General features: G+C 41.2%; 1 protein-coding gene across 4 annotated transcripts in view; it reads right to left on the bottom strand.

Annotated features, from left to right (window-relative positions):
• The window catches only part of Ipo8 (importin 8), a 63,212-nt gene that overhangs the window by 30,696 nt on the left and 11,287 nt on the right, over positions 1-21,229 (bottom strand). For all 4 annotated transcript variants that reach the window (XM_027430053.2, XM_027430051.2, XM_027430052.2 and 1 more), the window contains 9 exons: positions 19,006-19,164; positions 18,011-18,167; positions 14,244-14,333; positions 12,591-12,685; positions 11,707-11,791; positions 7,222-7,356; positions 2,321-2,420; positions 1,397-1,473; positions 981-1,097 (listed from right to left, as the gene is read on the bottom strand). In XM_027430053.2, the coding sequence (XP_027285854.1) occupies positions 981-1,097; positions 1,397-1,473; positions 2,321-2,420; positions 7,222-7,356; positions 11,707-11,791; positions 12,591-12,685; positions 14,244-14,333; positions 18,011-18,167; positions 19,006-19,164 (1,015 nt within the window). The remainder of the gene's footprint in view (positions 1-980; positions 1,098-1,396; positions 1,474-2,320; positions 2,421-7,221; positions 7,357-11,706; positions 11,792-12,590; positions 12,686-14,243; positions 14,334-18,010; positions 18,168-19,005; positions 19,165-21,229) is intronic.

Raw genomic sequence — 21,229 nt, 5'->3', positions numbered from 1 at the left:
TGGGGCACACACGCAAAGGGACATGCACACACACTCAAAGTAAGTGAATAAAATATAGTGATGAAAGCTTTTCCTTCTTCTGTTGGGGGGAGAGAGGTCAAAAGGGTGGGGAGTAGACTTGGGAGGACTGGGAAGTGAGTGTGATTGGGGTACATGACGTGAAATTCCCAAATAATCAATAAAAATGTTACATTGGAAAAAAAAGATAATAAAGATACTTTTAAAACCCAAACATAAAATAAGAAATGTATATTTTTTAAAAACGTATGTAGGTTATAAAGGAAAGGATATTTACATTAAAGCCAATCAATTAGAATTAGTCACCAAGAATTTTCAAGCTTTGGTTGGCTTGAGCCAATTCATAGCTTAAAGTCAAGTCTTGATCATCTGAGCTGGGAAAACGGCTCATTTGGCGACATGTCCGCCACACAAGCATGAGGCCCTGAGCTGAGATTCCCAAGCGGGGCCAGGAGTAATGGTGTACCAGTGCATATCTGTGATCCAAGCGTGGGGGTGATGGGGAGGGCAGCAACAGGCAGATCCCCAAAGCTCAATGGCCACAGTCTAGTACTTGGTAAGTTCCAAGCTAATGAGAACAAATACATAGCAGCTAGAGAGATAGCTCAGCAGTTAAGAGCACTGGCTACTCTTCCAAAGGACCCAGGTTCAGTCCCACTACTCATTTGGTACCTCATAACCTCCAGCGAATCTGACACCTTCCCCTCGCTTCTTCAGGCACCAGGCATGCACTGTACACAGAGTACACAGTACACAGTACACAGAGACACATGCAGACAAATACCCATCATACATATAAAGTAAAATAACAAAAATGAATAGTGGAGAGCCATACATACAGACAGCTTACTCTGGCCTCTAAACCATGTGTGTGTATACACATGAACACACACACTATCACACATACACTACACAAATACCCTCCAACATATGAAAAAAAAAGGAGATTGATAAGTCTTAACCTTCAACAAAATCTCAGCCAAGGAACCAATCACATGCAGGGCTCCATCTTTCTTCCTAGGGTCAAAGTTCGGGTCTGTTAGTATCTGGTAACAGAACGCCATCATTTTTGGCAACACCTAAAGAAACAGAAGAATCCATTTCAGTCCGCACCAGTCTCCATCTTGTCAACACCACGTTAAATATGACACACATTTTCAAATTTAATTTTCAAAATTAAAGCCATTTTACTGTGCTTTATTCATCAACTATGAGCTCAAGATGAGAAAGGTGTCAAAGATACTTCGACCTTTTACTTGTAAAAAAAAAAAAAAAAAAACCTATTTAAAGTGATAGGCTATATGAACTGTTAAATACTGAGGGCATATCAGAACGTCAAAGCAACATTAGCTACTTTTCATTTCCATCCACTGGGTACCTCTTTCCTCTTCTTCGCAGCTGTGTACAAAAGGGCTTGGGCTGCAGTGGTGGGAGAAGCATAATCTTCAAAAATATCTAAAATGTCAAAATAAATCTTATTAATAAAAAATAAACTCTTTATTATGCAAACTTTAAACCTGGCCAGTGGATTACACAATAAAGATGTCATGGTCCCAGAGTTTTCATGCACAATCTAATTTATGATTTAATGTTTAGCAAACACCATGTGCTCAACCTTTCAAGTGGTAAGATTAAAGAAAAGCAATATAGCTCAGGTATCTGAGCCACCTTGTGGGTGCTGGAAACCAAATCTGGATTCTCTGGGAGAGCAGCCAGTTCTCTTAATTGCTAGCCATCTCTCCAGCCCCAGTTGATGAAGTTTGTAAATAGTCACTATAGCAAACAAGCTGAGAGCAAACACGAAAGGGTTTTGTTTATTATTGTATTATAACGTAAAGATGCCAGAATTAAGCCAGATGGTGGTGGTGCACGACTTTGATCCCAGCACTCAGGAGGCAGAGACAGGTGGATCTCAGTGAGTTCCAGGCCAGCCTGGTCTACAAAGCAAGTTCCAGGACAACCAGGACAGTTTCACAGAGGAACCCTGTCTGGAAAAAGCCACCAAAAAGAAACTATTAGTTGGTGAGGGAAATACTATCCCTGGTGGAATGTGTGGCCCAAGGAAGGAGAAAGCAAATCAAGCCTGAGGTGCTTCTGACATGGGCAGGGACCCAAACCATTCGGCAAGGGCCTTAGCTCTGCCGCAAGAGATGGATAAGGCTTCTTGTGTCTCTGGCACCCCAGGGCATCAAGCACCTTGGTGCAAAATAACATGAGACTTTTCTGAATTTCTGAGTTCACCAGACAGAGCAAATTAGTCGTATTTATATATCCAGAAAGTGCTGAGGGAAAATTCAATTACCAAACTTCATCCTTATGTATTCATATGGATCTTCTTGCCACAGCTCTTCATCCTCATCTTTGTAACACATCACAGAGAAAATCACATCTTCAGAGATGTTCTAAGGTGAGAAACAAACAAAAGAGTTGGGGACAGGCCATCCCGACAAGACTCCCGATATTAGTTTTCCCCAGAGTTACAGTGAACCTTCTCAGCCTGCATTCACATCCAGAGAGGACAATAGCTGAGACTCGAACTGACTGAACACTTAGGAGTTGGAGGCTAGAAGCAGAGAAGTGACGCTCCCTGAAGTGAGGACAGGAACAACAGACAGAACTTCACTGACAGGTCAACTTTAAACACACCGTGATATCTTGTGAAGAAAAATGCCACCAGGATTATATTTACTATTATAGTTCTCATGTTGAAAATATTTCATGTGTCCATGTTGGTCCAAAGCATCAATACATCAACAATATTTGTGTCTTCTCTGCTTCCATTTTCAAAACACCAGTACTCTACTCCACAGCTGTGTGTTTCAGACAGGAAGTTTCCTAAGCAGCCTCTGAACAGCAGCTAAGCTAAAGCAGGCCCTGTGTGTTCTGGTAACTCTCGCATAAAAATAGGACCGGGGCTAAGGAGATGGCTCGGCGATATTCCAGAGGACCTGGGTTCTATTCCCAACACCCACATGGAAGCTCTTAACCATCTAACTCCAGTTCTAAGGCATCCAAAGATTTTCTGGCCTCTTTGGGCACCAGGCATGCACACAGTTCACAGACAAGCATGCGGCATAACACCCATACATGCAAAATGAAAACAAATCTTTAAAAAAAAAAAGGGGGGGGGGGACCATTTCTTATCACTTAGTTGAACTTCGGCCTAAATGTCAGTATTTTCCTGAAAGTTTCTATGCAAAAGCTATGTAAAAATAAGGCCAAAGGGCCCCCAACCTATCCCATCACTCCCTGCTTGATTCTTCCTGAGCCTCCCCCGGACAAGAGTGGACCTGCCCAGACAGGAAGGCCCACCCTGAGTCCAAACACATCTCAACCTTATCAACCCTCCGCCCTCTGAGAGGGGGAGAGACCCCACGTGCACCCACTGGAAGAAGGGATGGGAATACGACAGAATAAGACCACGTTCAACAACAGAAAAACCAATATAGCAAGAACCTGTAGGTTTAAGTTATCTTTATTCAGATAAACATCAGCCAAACGCAAGCCAGAGCGTACCAGGAGCGCAAGGCAGGGAGGCCAGAGAGAAGGGGCCTCCCATGTGCTCAAGGCCCCTTAAGAGCCCATCCCGAGTCATCCTGACCTCACCTTGGGAACTCGGATTGTCATGTAATTCAATCTTGTTTGTAATTCAAATATATAAAAAATAAAAAAACTAAAAAAAAAGAACACAGTCAGCAAGACAAAACACCAGCCCACAGAATGGGAAAAGATATTCAACAACCCCACATCTGACAGACGGCTGATCACCAAAATATATAATGAACTCAAGAAGATAGACACCAAAACACCAAATAATCCAATTAAAAAGTGGAGAACAGAACTAAATAGAGAATTCTCAACTGAGGAATCTAAAATGGCTGAAAGACACTTGAGAAAGTGGCTCAACATCCTTAGCCATCAGGGAAATGCAGCTCAAAACCACTCTGAGATACCATCTTACTCCTATCAGAACGGCTAAAATCAAAAACACAATGACAGTCTATGGTGGAGAGGATGTGGAGAAAGGAGAACACACCTCCATTGCTGGTGGGAGTGCAAACTTGTACAACCACTTTGGAAATCAGTATGGCAGTTTCTCAGGAAAATGGGAATCAGTCTACCTCAAGATCCAACAATTCCTCTCTTGGGCATATACCCAAAGAATGCACAGTCATACAATAAGGACATATGTTCAACTATGTTCAAAGCAGCACTATTTGTAATAGCCAGAACCTGGAAGCAACCTAGATGCCCCTCAACTGAAGAATGGATAGAGAAAATGTGGTACATTTACACAATGGAGTACTACTCAGCAGAAAAAAACAATGGAATCTTGAAATTCGCAGGCAAATGGATGGAACTAGAAGAAACCATCCTGAGTGAGGTAACCCAGTCACGGAAAGATAAACATGGTATGTACTCACTCATATATGATTTTTAGACATAGAGCAAAGGATTACCAGTCTACAATCCACACTGCCAGAGGAGCTAGGAAACAAGGAGGACCCTAAGAGAAGATTGCATAGTCCCTCAAAGAAGGGGAGGGGGACAAAAACCCCTGAACGAAGTGGGAGCGGGGGGGGCGCACTGAGACAGGGGAGGAATAGAGGAGAGCAAGAAAGGAGATGCCTTGATAGAGGGAGACAGTACAGGTATGAAGAGAGGTCAGGCACAGGGGAAATGTTAAGGGATCCACAGGGATGACCCAAACTAAGAATCCAAGCAGTGGTGGAGAAAATGCCATTGATGCCCTTCCCCTATAATGAGATTGGTGTCTACCTTGGTTACCATTCCTAGAGCCTTCATCCAGTAGCTGTTCGAAGCAGAAACAGGAACCTATAGCTAAGCACTGAATCATACTCCTGGATTTCAATTGTGGAGAGGGAGGAGAGATGAGCAAAGAAGCCAAGACGGTGCTGCAGAAACCCGCAGAAACAGTTGACCTGACCTAGTGAGAGCATGGAGACCCTAGTCATAAAGCTGGGGAAACAGCATTGGACCAAACCAAGCCTTCTGAATGTGGGTGCCAGCTAGGAGGCCAAGACAGTCTATGGGACCTCCAACAGTAGAGCCAGTCTTTAACCCTAGAGCACAAATGGACTTTGGGAGCCCATTCTCTATGGAGGGATACTATTGCAGCCCAGATACAGCAAGGAGGGCTTAGGCCCTCCCCCAAATGATATGACAGACTTTGAAGTTCCCTGGTGGGAGGGTTGGTGGGGAACATGGGAGGATGGGAGGGCAAGGGAATGGGGGAGATGGATATGTAAATATGAGTAGTAATTAAAGAATTTAATAAAAAAGTAAGGCCAAAGGGAAAGATGCTATTTAGTATTTCATGTCAGCCTTACATTTACAGGTACAAAGTAAATAAAATGAAAACAAAATCTTTACTAATTGCAAAGAAATTACCACTTTTTGGTCATAGTAGGAAAACAGTTATAAAGAATCCATAATTCACAAATTTAAAAGCTAATGCACAGAGCTGGAGAGATGGCTCAGTGGTTCAAGAACACTGGCTGCTCTTCCAGAGGACCTGGGTTCAATTCCCAGAACCTACGTATCAGCTCACAACTGTCTGCAACTCCTGTTCCAGGTGATCTGACACTCTCATACTAATCAATGCACATAATAAAGTTAAATTATTTTTTAGAAAGTCTTATATGTGTAAGACTTGTGTTCAGATAATGCTAACCAAAGCTGAGTGTGGCAGTAAATATAATTCTAGCATTCAGAAAGTGGAAGAAGAAAAATGGTGAGGGTCAAGGCCAAACGATACAGCAAGACACTGTTTAAAAAAAGGTAATACTACCTAAACTCTATCATAGATACCATGAAAGGTAAAGCAACTGATTTTTCTTGTCACATACCAACTTACAGGATTTAAGAACAAGGGGCTAGGAATGTAGCTTAGTTTGACGGAGCACTTGCCTAGCATGCATGAGGTTCCCGAAGCCCTTAGTTCAATCCTCATCACCCCATAAACCAGACAGGCAGGGGCAGAGGTGCATGCCTGCAGTCTCAACCCTTAGGAGATAGAGGCAAGAGGACCAGAAGCTCAAGTTCATCGCCCACCACACAGGAAGTTCAATGTCAGTCTGGGCTACTGTCTCAAAAGACCAAAAAAAAAAAAAATATTATAAACCTGGCTTGGTGGCCCATGAGTTCATCCCAGCACTCAGGTGGCAGAAACAGGTAGATCTCTCTGAGTTCAAAGCCAGCCTGGTCTTGTCTCAAAAGGAAAAAAAAAAAAAGTTTGACGCCAAGAACTCACAGTTTATTGCAAGTGGAGGGTCAGTTCTAAATGTCTTTAAGTTACCCAGATATTTATGTACAAATAAAATGTGTACATTATTGGTCCATCATTTTCCATTCTGATTTGCTCTTTAATTATGACAAATAACAATTCTGTCTTTTAAAACAACAACAAAAAAAGTTGGCATTAAAAACAGCCATTGATAAGTTTTAATAAAACTTTTTAAAAAATAATAAAAATAAAGCTGTTTTTAATAAAACAAAACTACGGGGGGCTGGAGAGATGGCTCAGAGGTTAAGAGCACTTAAACTGACTGCTCTTCCAGAGGACCCGAGTTCAATTCCCAGCAACCACATGGTGGCTCACAACCATCTGTAATGAGACCTGGTGTGCAAGCATGCATGCAGATAACTGTATACATAATAAATAAAGTTTTTTAAAAAAAATAAACAAAACTTCCACTTATGCTAAAGAACTGAATCCAAGAAAGAGAGAGAGAGAGACAGAGAGAGACAGAGAGGGAGAGAGAGGGAGGGAGGGAGGCAGGGAGGCAGACTGGCCTTCTGGCACATATCCACAAAAGAAAAGTCGTCGTCGATCAGACTTCATCCTCTGCAAAATAACACTCCCTTTGTAAAGTACTGCTGGCAGCTTTCAAAATGTTTTCACACAAGGGTCAAGAAAACATCATGATCTGCCTTAGCAGAACAGACACTGAGGCTAAATAAAATGACTGACACCTGACTCCAAGCCTCCCAACTCACAATCTCTCTCTTCTCAAATGTTCACACGTTGGAAGCCCTTCATCAGAAGACAGCACTTGTTAGTAACTATTGTTAGTGGGGAACAGAGATTCAGTAGAAGACATAGGAGGGAACAACACCTGCTCTCTCTAGCAAAACCCAACTTAACCGACCATGGTGGAGAGAGCCGGGACCAACGCTGACCTGTATGTGTGGCTTCAGCTGCTTCCAAGTCACAGCGTGGACAACCCCTTGGTTGAGATAGTTGAATGCTTGCTGAAGAACACGGGGGGCTATATATTCTTTCCGTCTGTATTGGTCTAAAATTTTTAGTAGTACCTACAGGAAAACAGGAGGGATTGGGAGGACAAACATAGAACAATTACTACATTAAAGAGCAAAGGAGTGCTTGAGACATGACATACAATGCTGTAGAGACAGTGATCTACACAAGCAGATTTGGGGGAGATGCTGAGAAAGCTCATGCAGATCATGTTTCATCTTTTAGATGGTCTGTGTGTTTCACTGAGCTAAGAGATAATCTCGCTGACTTTTAGGCATTTGTTCTTCTAACCTATATGCTACTCAGAATAAGTCTATGGTTCTAGTCCATGGCTGGTGTGCTGGTTTGAATGAAAATGCCCCCTTCCCCCCCCCCAGGCTCACGGGTGTGGCACTATTAGGAGGTGTGGCCTTGTTGGAGTAGATGTGGCCTTGTTGGAGGAAATAAGATAGAAGATAGTGGGGGTGGGCTCTGAGGTTTCAGATGCTCAAGGCAGGCCCAGTGTCACTATCTCTTCCTGCTGCCTACCAATCCAGATGTAGAACTCTCAGCTACTTCTCCAGCACTATGTCTGCCTGCATGCCACCATGCTTCCTGCCATGAAGATAATGGACTAACCCTCTGAACTGTAAGCCTGCCCAACTAAATGCTTTCCTTTATAAGAGTTGCCATGGTCATGTTGCCTCTTCACAACAATAGAACTTTGACTAAGACAGCTAGCATCTCCTATTTTCAATAAAATTACAGATCTGACTGAGCAAATAAACATTTCAAAACTTCTATATAATCACACAGCATCACAAGTTCACACAGTACCAGCAGCACCAACACTTAGACCTTAATCAGAAGATAAACATTATTATAAAAATAGTGCTGATATAACCAATTATTCTATGAAATAATTAAACTAGATCCCCAACTAACCTTCACACCAAAATAAACTCCAGAAAGATAAATACTTTAACAGTATGGAGTTCCTAGAAGAAAATGTAGGATATGTGTATTTTATAATGTCAGGCCGCAGACAACCTCTGTAACATAAGACAAAATTGGACTTTTCTTATGGGCTGATTTACATTCTTGTTTATAAGAAAGAACCTTGAAAAGTGGCTGTGACTGACTCAAGGGCCTTTAGAGACAGCACAATGCCTCCCATTTCTTGGTCCCCATCACTTCATTGTGTCAAGCTTAAAGTGAGTTGCTAAATCTTTCAAAACATATACAAAATTTATAAATTAGAATATGAATTTTATCCAACTTACCTAAAATCTAGGTTAATAAAATTGGTCTGAAGTCCAGCTACCACCTAGAAACTCTCGCAGTGGCAGCTGAGAGGATGATATTGCCCAGGGCTGTCCTGACACTACTGGGGTTCAAACAAGTATGGTGGCCAAGTCAGAGGAGCAGCAGGTGGCAACTAACTTCAGGGGATCAACCCACCAGCATGCAAGGCACTGATGGGTGAATCTTGGGTAGGCTAGGACCTGAGAGACTCAGTCCCAGAATGTCTCTTGCTACTGCTGTGTCTCTTGCCACTGCCATTTTTCTCTGGTATCTGGCATGGTTTGAATGGGTCTGGGGAGATCTTCACTGCCTTAAATGTAGTGGGATTATCTCATGGGACTATCCCATTCTACTGGGCATTTTTACCTGTGTATTATTATGAAGATGGTTTCCTCTTAAGCTGTACTGCTTAATTGAAGCAATGATTATATATAATAATAGTGTTAATTTAAATAAGATTTTGATGATTGAGGGTCTTTAACAAATATAGTAAGGGATTATGATAAAGGTTAGCTTAGTGGGAAAACTAATACAGGTAAAAAACAAGATATTGTGTTGTCCTTGCCCCTGTCCCTGATAAAGCAGGGACTACAAAGGACAGAAAATTAGAACATGGAAATGTCACACAGCTAGTTTTTCTTGAGGAGCCGTATAGACTGTGGCTTAGGTTAATGATTAAGGAAAACAACTGCGTCCCAGAAACTAGGCTAACTCAAGTTCTTTAAATCTTAATGTTGGGAGATGTGTTCACAGGTTTCAGTGTGCATCATCGATAAACAAAACTTTAAAAATAACGTAAGGTTAAACTAAGATGTTTTTGTTAATGGCTTTGAGGTTAAAAAAAAAAAAAAAAAAAAAAAAAACCTTGGAAAACATTTTTTTTGTTTTGTTTTGTTTTTTTGTTTTTTGTTTTTTCAAGACAGGGTTTCTCTGTGGGTTTGGAGGCTGTCCTGGAAATAGCTCTTGTAAACCAGGCTGGTCTCGAACTCACAGAGATCTGCCTGCCTCTGCCTCCCGAGTGCTGGGATTAAAGGTGTGCGCCACCAACGCCTGGCGGAAAACAATTTAAAGGCATTATTTTTAATAGCTGAGCGAGGGACTCGTTGAGGTCAGGAAACAAGAACAAAGACAGCCTGGCTATTGCTGGCTCATGTACCTTTCTTGCTATACCCATTTCTGCCCTCAGCTTCCTGATATAAAAACTACTGGTAAGTGGGTGTGCACCCTGGGGATTTAAAGTAGAACTGACTGTTTATCATATATAAAAGTTTAGAGTTGTGATTCCTTTAAGATGTTTCTTATAAGATTGCCTTCTGAAACAAATAATAAAATAACTGGTCCTTTCTTTGAAACCACAAAATGAAGCCTGCCAGCAAAAACAACTGGCTGAGAAGAACACCTTGCTTGAGTACACTCTGTTAATCTATAACAAGTTGCTTGGACATGAAAGTATGCAGTTTCTTGGGATGACTTGTTTTTTCACCTGTGGTACGTAAATTGTTTAAACATGTAAGGGATATAAAAAAACATGCTGTTTTTTACTTGTACTGTAATCACTCACTTGAAAAACAGTATGTAACCACATTGTACCTTTTACATTGCTTGAAAGATTCTACTGGGGTATGTATATAAGCTCTAAGAGGGAAAAATAAAAACACGAGAGAAGGAAAACACCAGGAAAGATGTAAAAGAAAAGCTAGAAGGAAGACTTCAAGAGAGAAGGAAAACATCAGGGTGGAAAAACAGAACAGAAAAGGAATAGAGTAGAACAAACAACAGTAAGAATGATAAAATGAAGAAACTTTGGCCTAGAAAAGTCCTGTGTGTCTGTTTGTCTGTCCACTCTACTCTGCATCTCCTCTTCAGTTTCTCTGACCTGCTGAAGGCTTGCCATTCATCAGCACCCTATGTGAGATCCTGACATGTTTAAGACGTGTGTCTGTGTATGTATGTATGTGCGTGCGTGCATGTGTGTGTGTTTCTCTTTTTTGCCAGCCCCAGAGAGTTAAGTTTTACTCCCTCAGATAGAAAAGTCAAGTTGAGGTATTAGTCCGCTGACCCCATTGGATGCCACTCTATCCCTGAGCCGATGCAGGCTGGTCCTCACCACAGCAATAGAGGAGACTGAAGACAGCAGCAGATGACATCTCTGGCCAGGAAACTAATTTTCAATATCAAGAGTATATGTCTTGGGTAACATTTCTGGCAAAAACACATGGACACAGCATGTGTTTTTTAATACAAGTATACACATGCATGTGTAAATGATACTAGAAAATTCTAAACACACTTTCAAGAGGCATCAATGTTAAGACACTTCTTGGAGTTTAACAGCGGCAGAACAGAGTCAGAGAGACAACTGAATATCTGGACAGATAATTTCACTTATTATTTATTAACTTCCCCTACAGAGTATCTCATGGGTACCATATCAAAGTACTTTTCAGAAATTGTTACATCTTACTTAAGTACTTAATTTCAAATTACTGATTTATGAAAAGCCTATAAATACCTTCTGCATCACTGAAGCCTTGGATTATGTCTGATTAAGCAGTCCTAGCTTCCCTATACAGGCCCTGGCACAGCTAATTACTAATTACTAACTCTCATTTTAAAAATATAAATAGCAAACATATCACGGCTCAGTTGGCAATATTTGATGGACCAATCAGAGTTCACTGTCCTTTGCAATTTTTAAAGTTTTTAAATATTAACATCAACAGTCTCCTGAGTTCCACATTTTCCTTATGTGGACTGGATACTCCAACCTCCAAGAACTTGTGGATGTTCTTACCTGAGAGTCTTCATTGATATCTAAGCTAGACTGCTGTTGGGATAGATTATTCACACTGCATAAATCTTCAAATAGACAAGGGAAAGCTCAGAGAAACTGGAAACTGGTAAGAACACGGAGAGGTCTACACCATCATCTGAGGTGTCCTCACAAGTCTAGGGGTCATAGAGGCCCCTGGGTTCTCAAGCTGGTTGCCCTGTGTCAGATTCCCACAGCTGCCATTTCCCCATCTGTGAGTGTGCGACGAATTACCATGTAAGCAAGCAACAGGTAGAAGCAGCACTCAATAACAACCATCCCTCTATTTTAAAAGCATTAAGTTTATTACCTGCTGGATTCCTACTGCATAGGTTTTCAAAAAAAATTCAGAAAATTCGAAGTATTCTTTTGTGACATTTCCCGGGCTTCCATACCTTAAAATTCAAGAAAAAGAAACATCTAAGTACTGTGAAGTTTAAAAGCACAGCATCCTTGCTAGTTTAAACACAGATATTAAAAGATGTCTTCCACTGGCCCAGAAAACTAGCATGTTCTCTTTCTCCACAAGATACAATATGAATCAGGAGGAATTCATAGGTCTGCAGCACAGTTAACATTTTGAACAGAAATTTCTAATTTCTAAACCAATTAACTCCTAGGAGGAATAAAAATATTATGCCTGACATGTTTTTCAATAAAAGCTTTTAAAATTAAATTTGACTTTCTTATGGAGCCGAGTATCCATGTGCGCCACCTTACATACTTTCTGTATATAGCTGGTGGGGAAAAAAATAAAAAGTTCTCCATGTTTTTTGCACAGAGTAGAAAAGAGGCAGAGATGGTTACCCACTTTGTTATGATTTCTAGGGCAGTGGGCACAAGCCTACTTTGAACAGCTGGTAAAGCTTTGCCACCTGTGGGTGTTTTTGGTTTGGTTTGGTCTGGTTTTCAGTTGTATGAGACAGGGTCTCCTATAGCTCACCCTGGCCTCCAACTCACTGTTGGGAGTAGCTGAGAATGACTTTCGATCCATGACCCTCCTCCCTCCACTTCCCTACAGCTTAGAATAGACGTATATGTCACTTAGGCCCAGCCCAGCTGCTCTCTATGGCTTTAAAGACAAAATAAAACAAAAATCGTACTCTGTAGAACATCAGGGAGCCACTCACTTCTAGTATACCCAATACCAAGATACCAACTGTAACGCCATTAACACAGTAAGAGGAGTAATACCGCTCAAAGAGACGGGCAGCAATGTGCAGAGCCCACTTCTTACACTTCCACCACACCAGCTCTGGTCGGTCATCCTCATCAATTTGAAGAGTCTCCTAAGACGGGAAAAACATCCAGATCAGATTTTTTTTTCCTAGGCTGGTTGACAAAAATGGCATAAATTTTGGTATAGATTAAGCCATAGCTATTCGAAGTGAGACTTGCTATGTGAATATACACTCTACTTTGCAGGTAGCTAATTAAGAAGTAAGTTAGTTAATAAAAAAAAAAAAAAAGAATTCAGTAAGTTAAGCAAATCTTTCCTTGCAGTGCTGGTGTTTGTACTGATCTTCAAGGGAAGCAAGTAGGCAGAAACAGAACTCTGAGAGGATGAGAAAAGTTCTGAGTTTTGATGTAATCAACACAAACAAGACTGTTGGCAAAAATCACTGAACTGTGGACACATTAAAACTTGAAATAATTTGTTTCATGTATGAACAATGGAGAAGATATGTCACTATGATTAGCATGTGAGAGTCCTTGGGCTCAACCTAAATATGTAAGTAAATAAAAGGAATGGACACAAAAAGAATAGTGGACATTTCAGGCCAACTCAAGTTTTTAAAATACAAAGGTTAATTTGACAGGTGAAACGGCACTATTGTTGCTACCACAGCCACACTTTGATACTTTTACCTATAAAACAGGTAGTTTAGAATCAGTGTGCACTTGCAGCAAACACTCTCGGCCATGGTTTACTAAAGTACATGCTTGAGCATTGTTTCAGCTTTGCAAGGTCTGTTGCAAGCCCAACACTTTTTCAAGAAGCAACCACTCTGCCACAGAGTTCACCCCACCAAGGCACTAAATCACATTCTTATAGATAATAGCTTAAACATGAAAACTACCCAAATATCTAGCAATGAAGCACCCTATTAAAATGACAGTATAAAAACAATCGAGCCGGGCGTTGGTGGCGCACGCCTTTAATCCCAGCACTCAGGAGGCAGAGGCAGGAGGATCTCTGTGAGTTTGAGGCCAGCCTGGTCTCCAGAGCGAGTGCCAGGATAGGCTCCAAAGCCACACAGAGAAACCCCATCTTGAAAAAAAAAAAACAGTCAAGGGCAGGCAAGATGGTTCAGTAGGTAAAGGTACCTACTACCAACCTGAATGACCTCAGCCTGATCCCCAAGATCCACATGGTGGAAAGAAAGAACCACAAGGGTCCTCGGACCTCTATACATGCACCATGGGTACTCCCATACAATATACCACCTACACACATACACACTCACTAAAAAATTTAAATGTAAAATAAAAACTAATTTTAAAAAAAAAGTTATAACCAGAAAAGTATTAATAATATTCATGTTTCATTTTTGGTGAAAAAATATGAAGGTACAGCTACATGTACTATTTTGAGAAGTAAAATTCTAAATACACATCCAAGAAAAAAAGACTAGAGAGATATGTAGCAAGGTTTAAAATGTTTCACCAGCTTAAGTCAAACATAGTTACTGCTTTCATATTCTTGCTGATCTGACTTTCTGTAAACGTTACTAATCATGTATTACACTTTTTTACTGGTTACTATGATAGTGGTGTTTTGTTTTCCAGGGAGCAGACTGGACAGTGAGTCAACATTTGCAGGATTTCCTCAGAGCCCTGACATACCGGAGGGACCATCCTGTCAATGATGGTCCGAAAGATCTCCATCCACGTCGTCATGGTCTGGTGATTGACCAGCTGGAGAGGCAGCGCGTACTAGGAAACAGAGCAACAATACACAGTCACCCTCCTGCCCATACAAGTCAGCACTTTATATCACAAGGTGAAAATACACAAAATAGATAAATTGGAGCAAGAAACGGCAACTCGTAATTCAACCTCAAATTAACTTTAAAAAATCCATACTCTTGGGGTGTGTGAGGAAACAAGGCCTCACATATCCTAGGCTAGCCTCAAAGTCCCTTGAGGGACTTTGAGGATGACCTCGGACCCCTGACCCTGCTGCCCCCACCTCCTGCATACTGAAATTACAGTCACCACCTCGACTAGTTTTACTTAGTACGGGGGACTGATCCCTGGGTTTCATACATCCTAGGTAAGAACTCTAACACCTGGGCTACTCCCCAGCCTCTCTGTTTTTCAGGTTTATTGGTTGGATGTGTTTTTAAACAGGGTCTCTTTGTAAGCCAAGCAGGCTTCAAATATGCTATAGAGCCAAAGATAGCCTTACAATCTTAATCTTCCCACCTCTACTCTGAAAACATGAGGCTTACAGACATGTACAACCTACACCTGGCTTTTATATATGAGACTTTTAAATTTAAAGAATATATATGTCATTAATTGTTTCCATTGTCTACCTTTACAAAGAGAGATTTAATATCAATAATGTTCCATTTATTCCATACATTTTGGGTTATTTTACAACTTGCCTCTTCGTGTATCAAACTATTACTTATAAGCACTCTGATGAAAATCTTCACCTCATGAACACACATGAAATTCTTTCTGATTCCTATCCTCTAGTGTGTGGCCCAGTACCTACCATGACTATTACACAGGCTTCCATCAACCCTGCTATACCATGCATGAGCTGCAGGGAGCTGCCTCCATGCCCATTGCTCTACTGTTCCTAGCTATGAGCTAATGGCATAACCCTACAAGAGACATCACTCTGTCTCACCAAGCTCACACTTCAGCTGGAAATCCCAAGTTCAAGAGCAGGAAGGACAAACATTGAAGGAGGAGAGACAGGCAGCTATGGATGCTAAATTCACACCTATAAGCCAGACATGGTGGCTCACACATGAAATCCCATCACTCAGAAGGCTGAGACAGGAAGCCTGCTGTGAGTTTGAGGTCCCCCCGGCCAAAAAACACAGTGGGACTCTGTCTCCAAAAAAAAAAAAAAAAAAAAAAAATGAGAAAGGCCATACTTTCCTCTCAGTGCCATATGGGAGGGAGGCATTTGGGCTCAAACTAAGGTCCAGAAGAGGGGCAGGCAGGGGGTTAGGCCAAAAGTGGTGACTCCCGGCATATGTACCTCTACACAGACAAATGCTACTTAAGACAACATAATCAATCTCATTGAATTAGACATTTAGGAACAGCTCATCAGGACCTTCTGTGCCCCAGACAGGCAATTCTTACTCCATCATTGCAGTTTCGCTTCTCTGCTTTTTTTTTTTTTCAATTATGCCTCCAAAGGAGCACATTACTGTATTTATATATAACAGATTGCCAAAACAGTTAAAGATGTCAGATGTCAAAGCAGTTCATCTTTTGTTTGGGGGTTTTTTGTTTTTTATATGTTTAAAATATTTTTTTCCCTGTTAGTGAGCCAAGTAGATAAAGAAACCACAGAAACCTCATGCCCGGAGCCTTCATGTTACCAACCAGCACCTGGGCTCTGTTTATCCAGGAAGAAAGGCTAGTCCAGCCCCATATACATGGGCTATTATTGTTGTTACAATGTCCAGCATAAAGTAAGCCTACTGAGGAGATCTCTAATACTAACTCTACAAGAAAGGCCTGCAGCTTTCTTCCCAAATACTTCAGAAAATGTGGAAAGATGTATTTCCCTGATATTCTACTTTCTTCGCTCTTGTGAGATCTCCTTACTTCCTTTTATCCTGGAAAAAAAAAAAAAAGAAAAAAGAAAACAAAACCTGCTTGCAACTGACTTTATTAAACAATTATGAGGCCAGGTGAGGTGGCCACACTTTTAATACTAGCACTCAGGAGGCAGAGGCAGGCGGATCTCTGTGAATTCAAAGCCAGCCAGGCCTACAGAGCGAGTTCCAGGACAGCCAGGGCTACACAGAGAAACCTTGTCTCAAAAAATAAAAACAAAAAGCTTATGAGAGGAGACTTTATTATAACCCTAAAATAGTCCAAAGGCGCCCAAGTTGAATAAAACAAGAACAACTCCCAACTCGCCTGTCAACCCAGCTCAACTAAACCACCCTCACGTCACAGGGAATTGTTGAGAAAGCACACAAAACAGTTTTAATCCGACATCACTTTCAGGCTGACCCCAGTTCTTCCCAGGCTGAAAGCATTTACTCAGGTTTTTCAAGGATTCAGTGTTAAATATTCTCAAATTTAGAAACATTCCAACTCTATCTTCCCATTATTTTTTTAACTACCATACTAGTATCCTTTATAGTTTCACATAAGAAAAGGGGATCGGCTTAAATCACAGAAAATACATAGAGAGCAAAAAGGCCTTGTGCACACGGATGAGCACTGCAGAAGCCAGGGAAAATTAAACATATAGCTCATTTCTCCAAAGGGAGAAGATATTTAGCTGTTTCTCCTGGAACGCTGGGGAAAATTTAGTTTACAACCTGGTAATGCTTTGCTACCTGTTGGGCCAGGATCTGCCCAGATCCCCCAGAATATTGTGCTTGCTTATCCCAGACTTTCCCCCTAAAACCTTGAGCTTTACTTCTAGGCCATGAGACTCCTCCTTGTGAGAGATGTCACCTGCACTTTACAACAGACTAAGTGATGTCTGTGTTATCTCAGGGCCAGGCCAATACTGACTCCTACAGGCATTAAGTTTACCTTAGAGGCCCTTATCCTGAACAATGTTTCTAAGACAAGAAACCATCTTACAGATGAAGCTGTATGTACTTTGCTAAGAACTTCAATGTAAACATGTCTTAAGCTTTGCCATAGTCATTTATCTGAGTACTTTTTTCAAAATCATGCCATGCTTAAATATGGCTAAAGTGATCTGGGCCGGACTCTAAGAAGTCTTGGCCCAGCACTGGTTACCAAAATCATTCTTCCCTGACCATGACGGGTTTCCCCTGCCTGCTGTCGAGCCTCCAGGAACCCTCCCACAAAATCCGTGTCGAGCCACTAAATCCGTGTTGGCTTGAAGTTGGCAGAAGAAGAGAAAAGGCCATCAATGTGACTTCCCATGAAAAAGGACTCTGTGTTTCCTTCCTCTCCTCCTCCAATCACAGCCGACCTGCAGACAGGGCACCTTGAATCTAAGCTCAAACAACGCATGGGCTCTTCATGAGTTGGGACTTGAGACTGAGAAAACAGCCACAGACACCAAACTGAACCTTGCATACCCAGTGCTCATGGCTGACTGAGTTAACTTTTGTGAGCCTGATTCTCCTAAGGTAAAAACATATGATTCTAGGGGCTGAAGAGGTGACTTAGTGGTTAAGAGCACTGGCTGCTTTTCCAGAGGACCCAGGCTCAATTCCCAACACCCACACAGCAGCTCACAATTATCTATGACTTCAGTTCCAGGGGATCTGGCACCCTCAGACAGACATACATGAGGCAAAACATTAATGCACATAAAATAAAAATAAATCTTAAAAATATGTGATTCTAAATAATGACATTTCTACAGGGTAGACACACAAATATGAGGCCCCATGGTTGTATTCTGAAGTAGAACTGACCTGGACAAGAGCATAGAAGATTTTCAGAATCTGTTTCTGTAGCAACACAGAGTAATGGGAGGCATCGGGAAGTAACTGCAGGATTTGCTGCTGAATTCGAGGCAGAAATATCTGCATGGCTGCCAGGAGAGGCTCTCTTTCCTCTGCTTTCTTATATCTGCATGAGACAGAGAATAAAGAAGGTGATGGCTTCTCTCCTTCTCAATGAGATAGAAGCAAAGATTAACCACGTGAAGCCAGAAACATGCAAAATGCAGCTTAAATATTCTATGCAGTTGGAAGGAATAAAGTTGGAAGGAACTTTGAGAGAATAAAGTCTTGGTTTGGGCAGACACGAAACCTTTCTTAAAAGGTTGGGACTAGTTTAAGAGTCCAAAACTGAAGACCTGCAATCCCAGTTCTTGAGAGATACAGTCAGAAGGAACATGATCTCAAGGCCAGCCTGAACTTATAAAGCAAAACCTGTCTCAAAATGCCATGGGCCGGAAATGTGGCTCATGTAAAAGGCCCTGGATTGGTTTTCTGTGCATCAATGAAAAAGGGAGGGAGGGAGAAATGGAGGGAGGGAGGGAGGGAGGAGGGAGGGAGGGAAAAAAAAATAAGGGGAGGAAGAAAGAAAGAAAAGGGAAGAAAAAAAAGAAAGGTCCAAGACTATCTAGTAATTTTATATAGGAAGTTTTCTAGTGTTTAAGTTAACTCGCATCAAACCATAATTCATTCTGTAAAATGAAAGCTGATCCACTAGCTTAAACATCACATTGTACAGCAAATAACAAAGAAAATTTTTCTCCTATCATCCTATGTTGAGAGTGGATGTTCTTTATAAGCCTTGGTGCTGCCAACCTAAAACATTTACTAAATAGAAACTCCATAAAACTATCTGAACTATCGTCTTAAAGAAGGGAAACGACCTGGGTTGTAATCTCAGCACTCAGGCTCAATGGGCCTGATTCCACAGGATACTGGCTCTCTTCTGCCAGTAGAAACGAACTTACTCATAGGTCTTCACCAGCTGATACAAGCATAGCAAACTGCCAAGCCAGCTCCCACTGTTTGGTGACTGCAAGTAATAGTCTATCTTGTCGACCACTGCAGGCCAGTGACCAGGAAAATCATGTTTGATGATGACTCGGAGACACATTGTTAACTGGACTCTGTAACATGGGGGGAAAAAAAATGCCCAGATGCAAGCAGTTAAGAGTATTATCCACAAAAGAACTATGGGTATTCTTAAAAAGTTCTCTAACTCCCTTTACACCTACAGTCAGGCACCACTGAGCACAGATAACATTGAGAAATGTGTGAATACCAGAGTATACCTTTATAACCTAAGATGTCCATCTAGTTGCATCTAAGGGGATGTAAATCACATGGGATACCACTGTATACATTGTTAACCTCTGCAGCAAAAGACTGTATACATGAGGGGTGTGAAGAAAAGTGATCATATTAAAAACCTCAGTGACTCAATCTACTGAAAATAAACAGAATGGGGGAACTCCTCAAATATATACCTTCATCTTATCCTAAAGGTGTTTTTTTTTTTGGGGGGGGGGGAGGCAGAGTTCAACACAGGTTTTCTTTGTGTAGCAGCCCTAGATGTCCTGGAACTTGCTCCATAGACCAAGTTGGCCTTGAACTCACAGAGATTCACCTGCATCTGCCTCCTGAATGTTGGGATTAAAGGTGTGCCCCACCACCGCCCAGCCTAAAGGTATTTTAAAAATAAATCCAAGGGCTGGAAAGATAGCTCAGTGGTTAAGGGCATTAGCTGCTGCTCTTCAAGAGGTCCTGAGTTCAATTCCCAGCAACCACATGGTGGCTCACAACCATTTGTAATGAGATCTGATGCCCTCTTCTGGCATGCAGGTATACATGCAGAGTATTCATAAAGCATAAATTATTTTTTTTAAAGAATAAATAAATAAATTCAAAAAGACTGTAAAAAAATTTCCAGGTGTTCAGCAAATCTGCCTCAACTCTATAAAAATCGTTACTTATTTTATATCTGGGTCTTCATATCCAGAAGGAGCAGCATGTACAGGGTCCTAGGTTTGATCTACAGCACATCCACAAAGACAGACACAGAGACAGACACACAAAGAGAAGGGATAATAAAATAGACATTGGTTATGTATACACACTCATAGATAAATAAATAATACACACGTACACACATAAATATATAGAGATATGCAAACACACAGATGATAGATACATGAGATAGATAGATAGATAGACAGACAGACAGACAGACAGACAGACAGACAGACAGACAGACAAGCACATTTAGACAGAGACACATATATCTACCAAATGGGCAAGCCTAGGGCTGGAGTGAGCCCTAGGGCTGGTAGAGCACCTCTCAAAGTGTAAGGTATACATATATACATACACACACATCTATCAAATGGAAAAACATAGTTCTCATTCGTTAAGAGACAGATGGCATACTGTACCAGTAAAAGTACACACTAATTTTTGTACTTTGAATAAAACAAATATGGATTTGCTAGGGAATTTCTGAAAAGGAGAAATCTAGGAACCAAGGTCAAAGAAATAAGTTAAAAAAAAAAAAAAAGCAACCAAAGAAATAAAACAGAAGGAGAGGGGTACCTCCCACTTTAGCAGAAAGATGCAAGATATTATCCCACAACACTTGGTGCAGGCATCACTTCTTAATCACGAGTGGGATCTCGCTGTGATTAAGATTAAAAAGAAAATAAAGGGAAACAAAAATGTCCCTTCTACAAATTACCAAGTATGTCTACATAAGGTTATTTGCTTAGAAAATTAACCTGACAAAACTAGGACCCAAATTGCAGTTTTTGGTGGGCTGTTTAATTGTGAGAAGGTTTACTGCATCCCAGACTGATCTCCAGTGCAATATGTAGCTGAAGATGATCCTAAACTTCTTATCCTCCTGGTCCTACATCCCGAGTCCTGAGATCCACACAAGAACCACTATGCCACACTACATGACACCACTGTATGCAGTGCTGGGAATGAACACAAGCTCTCATGCTAGAAAAGCGCTGTACCAACTGAGCTACATCCTCAGTCCCAGGATTCCAAACTGTAAAAAAATAAACAATAAACTAGTGTTCAGTTGAATATCCAATAACTTAGATCCACAAAAACTGGAAAAAGGTAAGCAGCATATTGAACCTTCCTTATGGAACCAAATCAAGTTTCTCTGCAATACTTTTAGACAAAATC

This window comes from Cricetulus griseus, chromosome 8 (genome assembly GCF_003668045.3).
Source record: "Cricetulus griseus strain 17A/GY chromosome 8, alternate assembly CriGri-PICRH-1.0, whole genome shotgun sequence".
In the NCBI taxonomy this organism is placed as follows: domain Eukaryota; kingdom Metazoa; phylum Chordata; class Mammalia; order Rodentia; family Cricetidae; genus Cricetulus; species Cricetulus griseus.
This window is presented reverse-complemented; position numbering and strand designations above follow the sequence as displayed.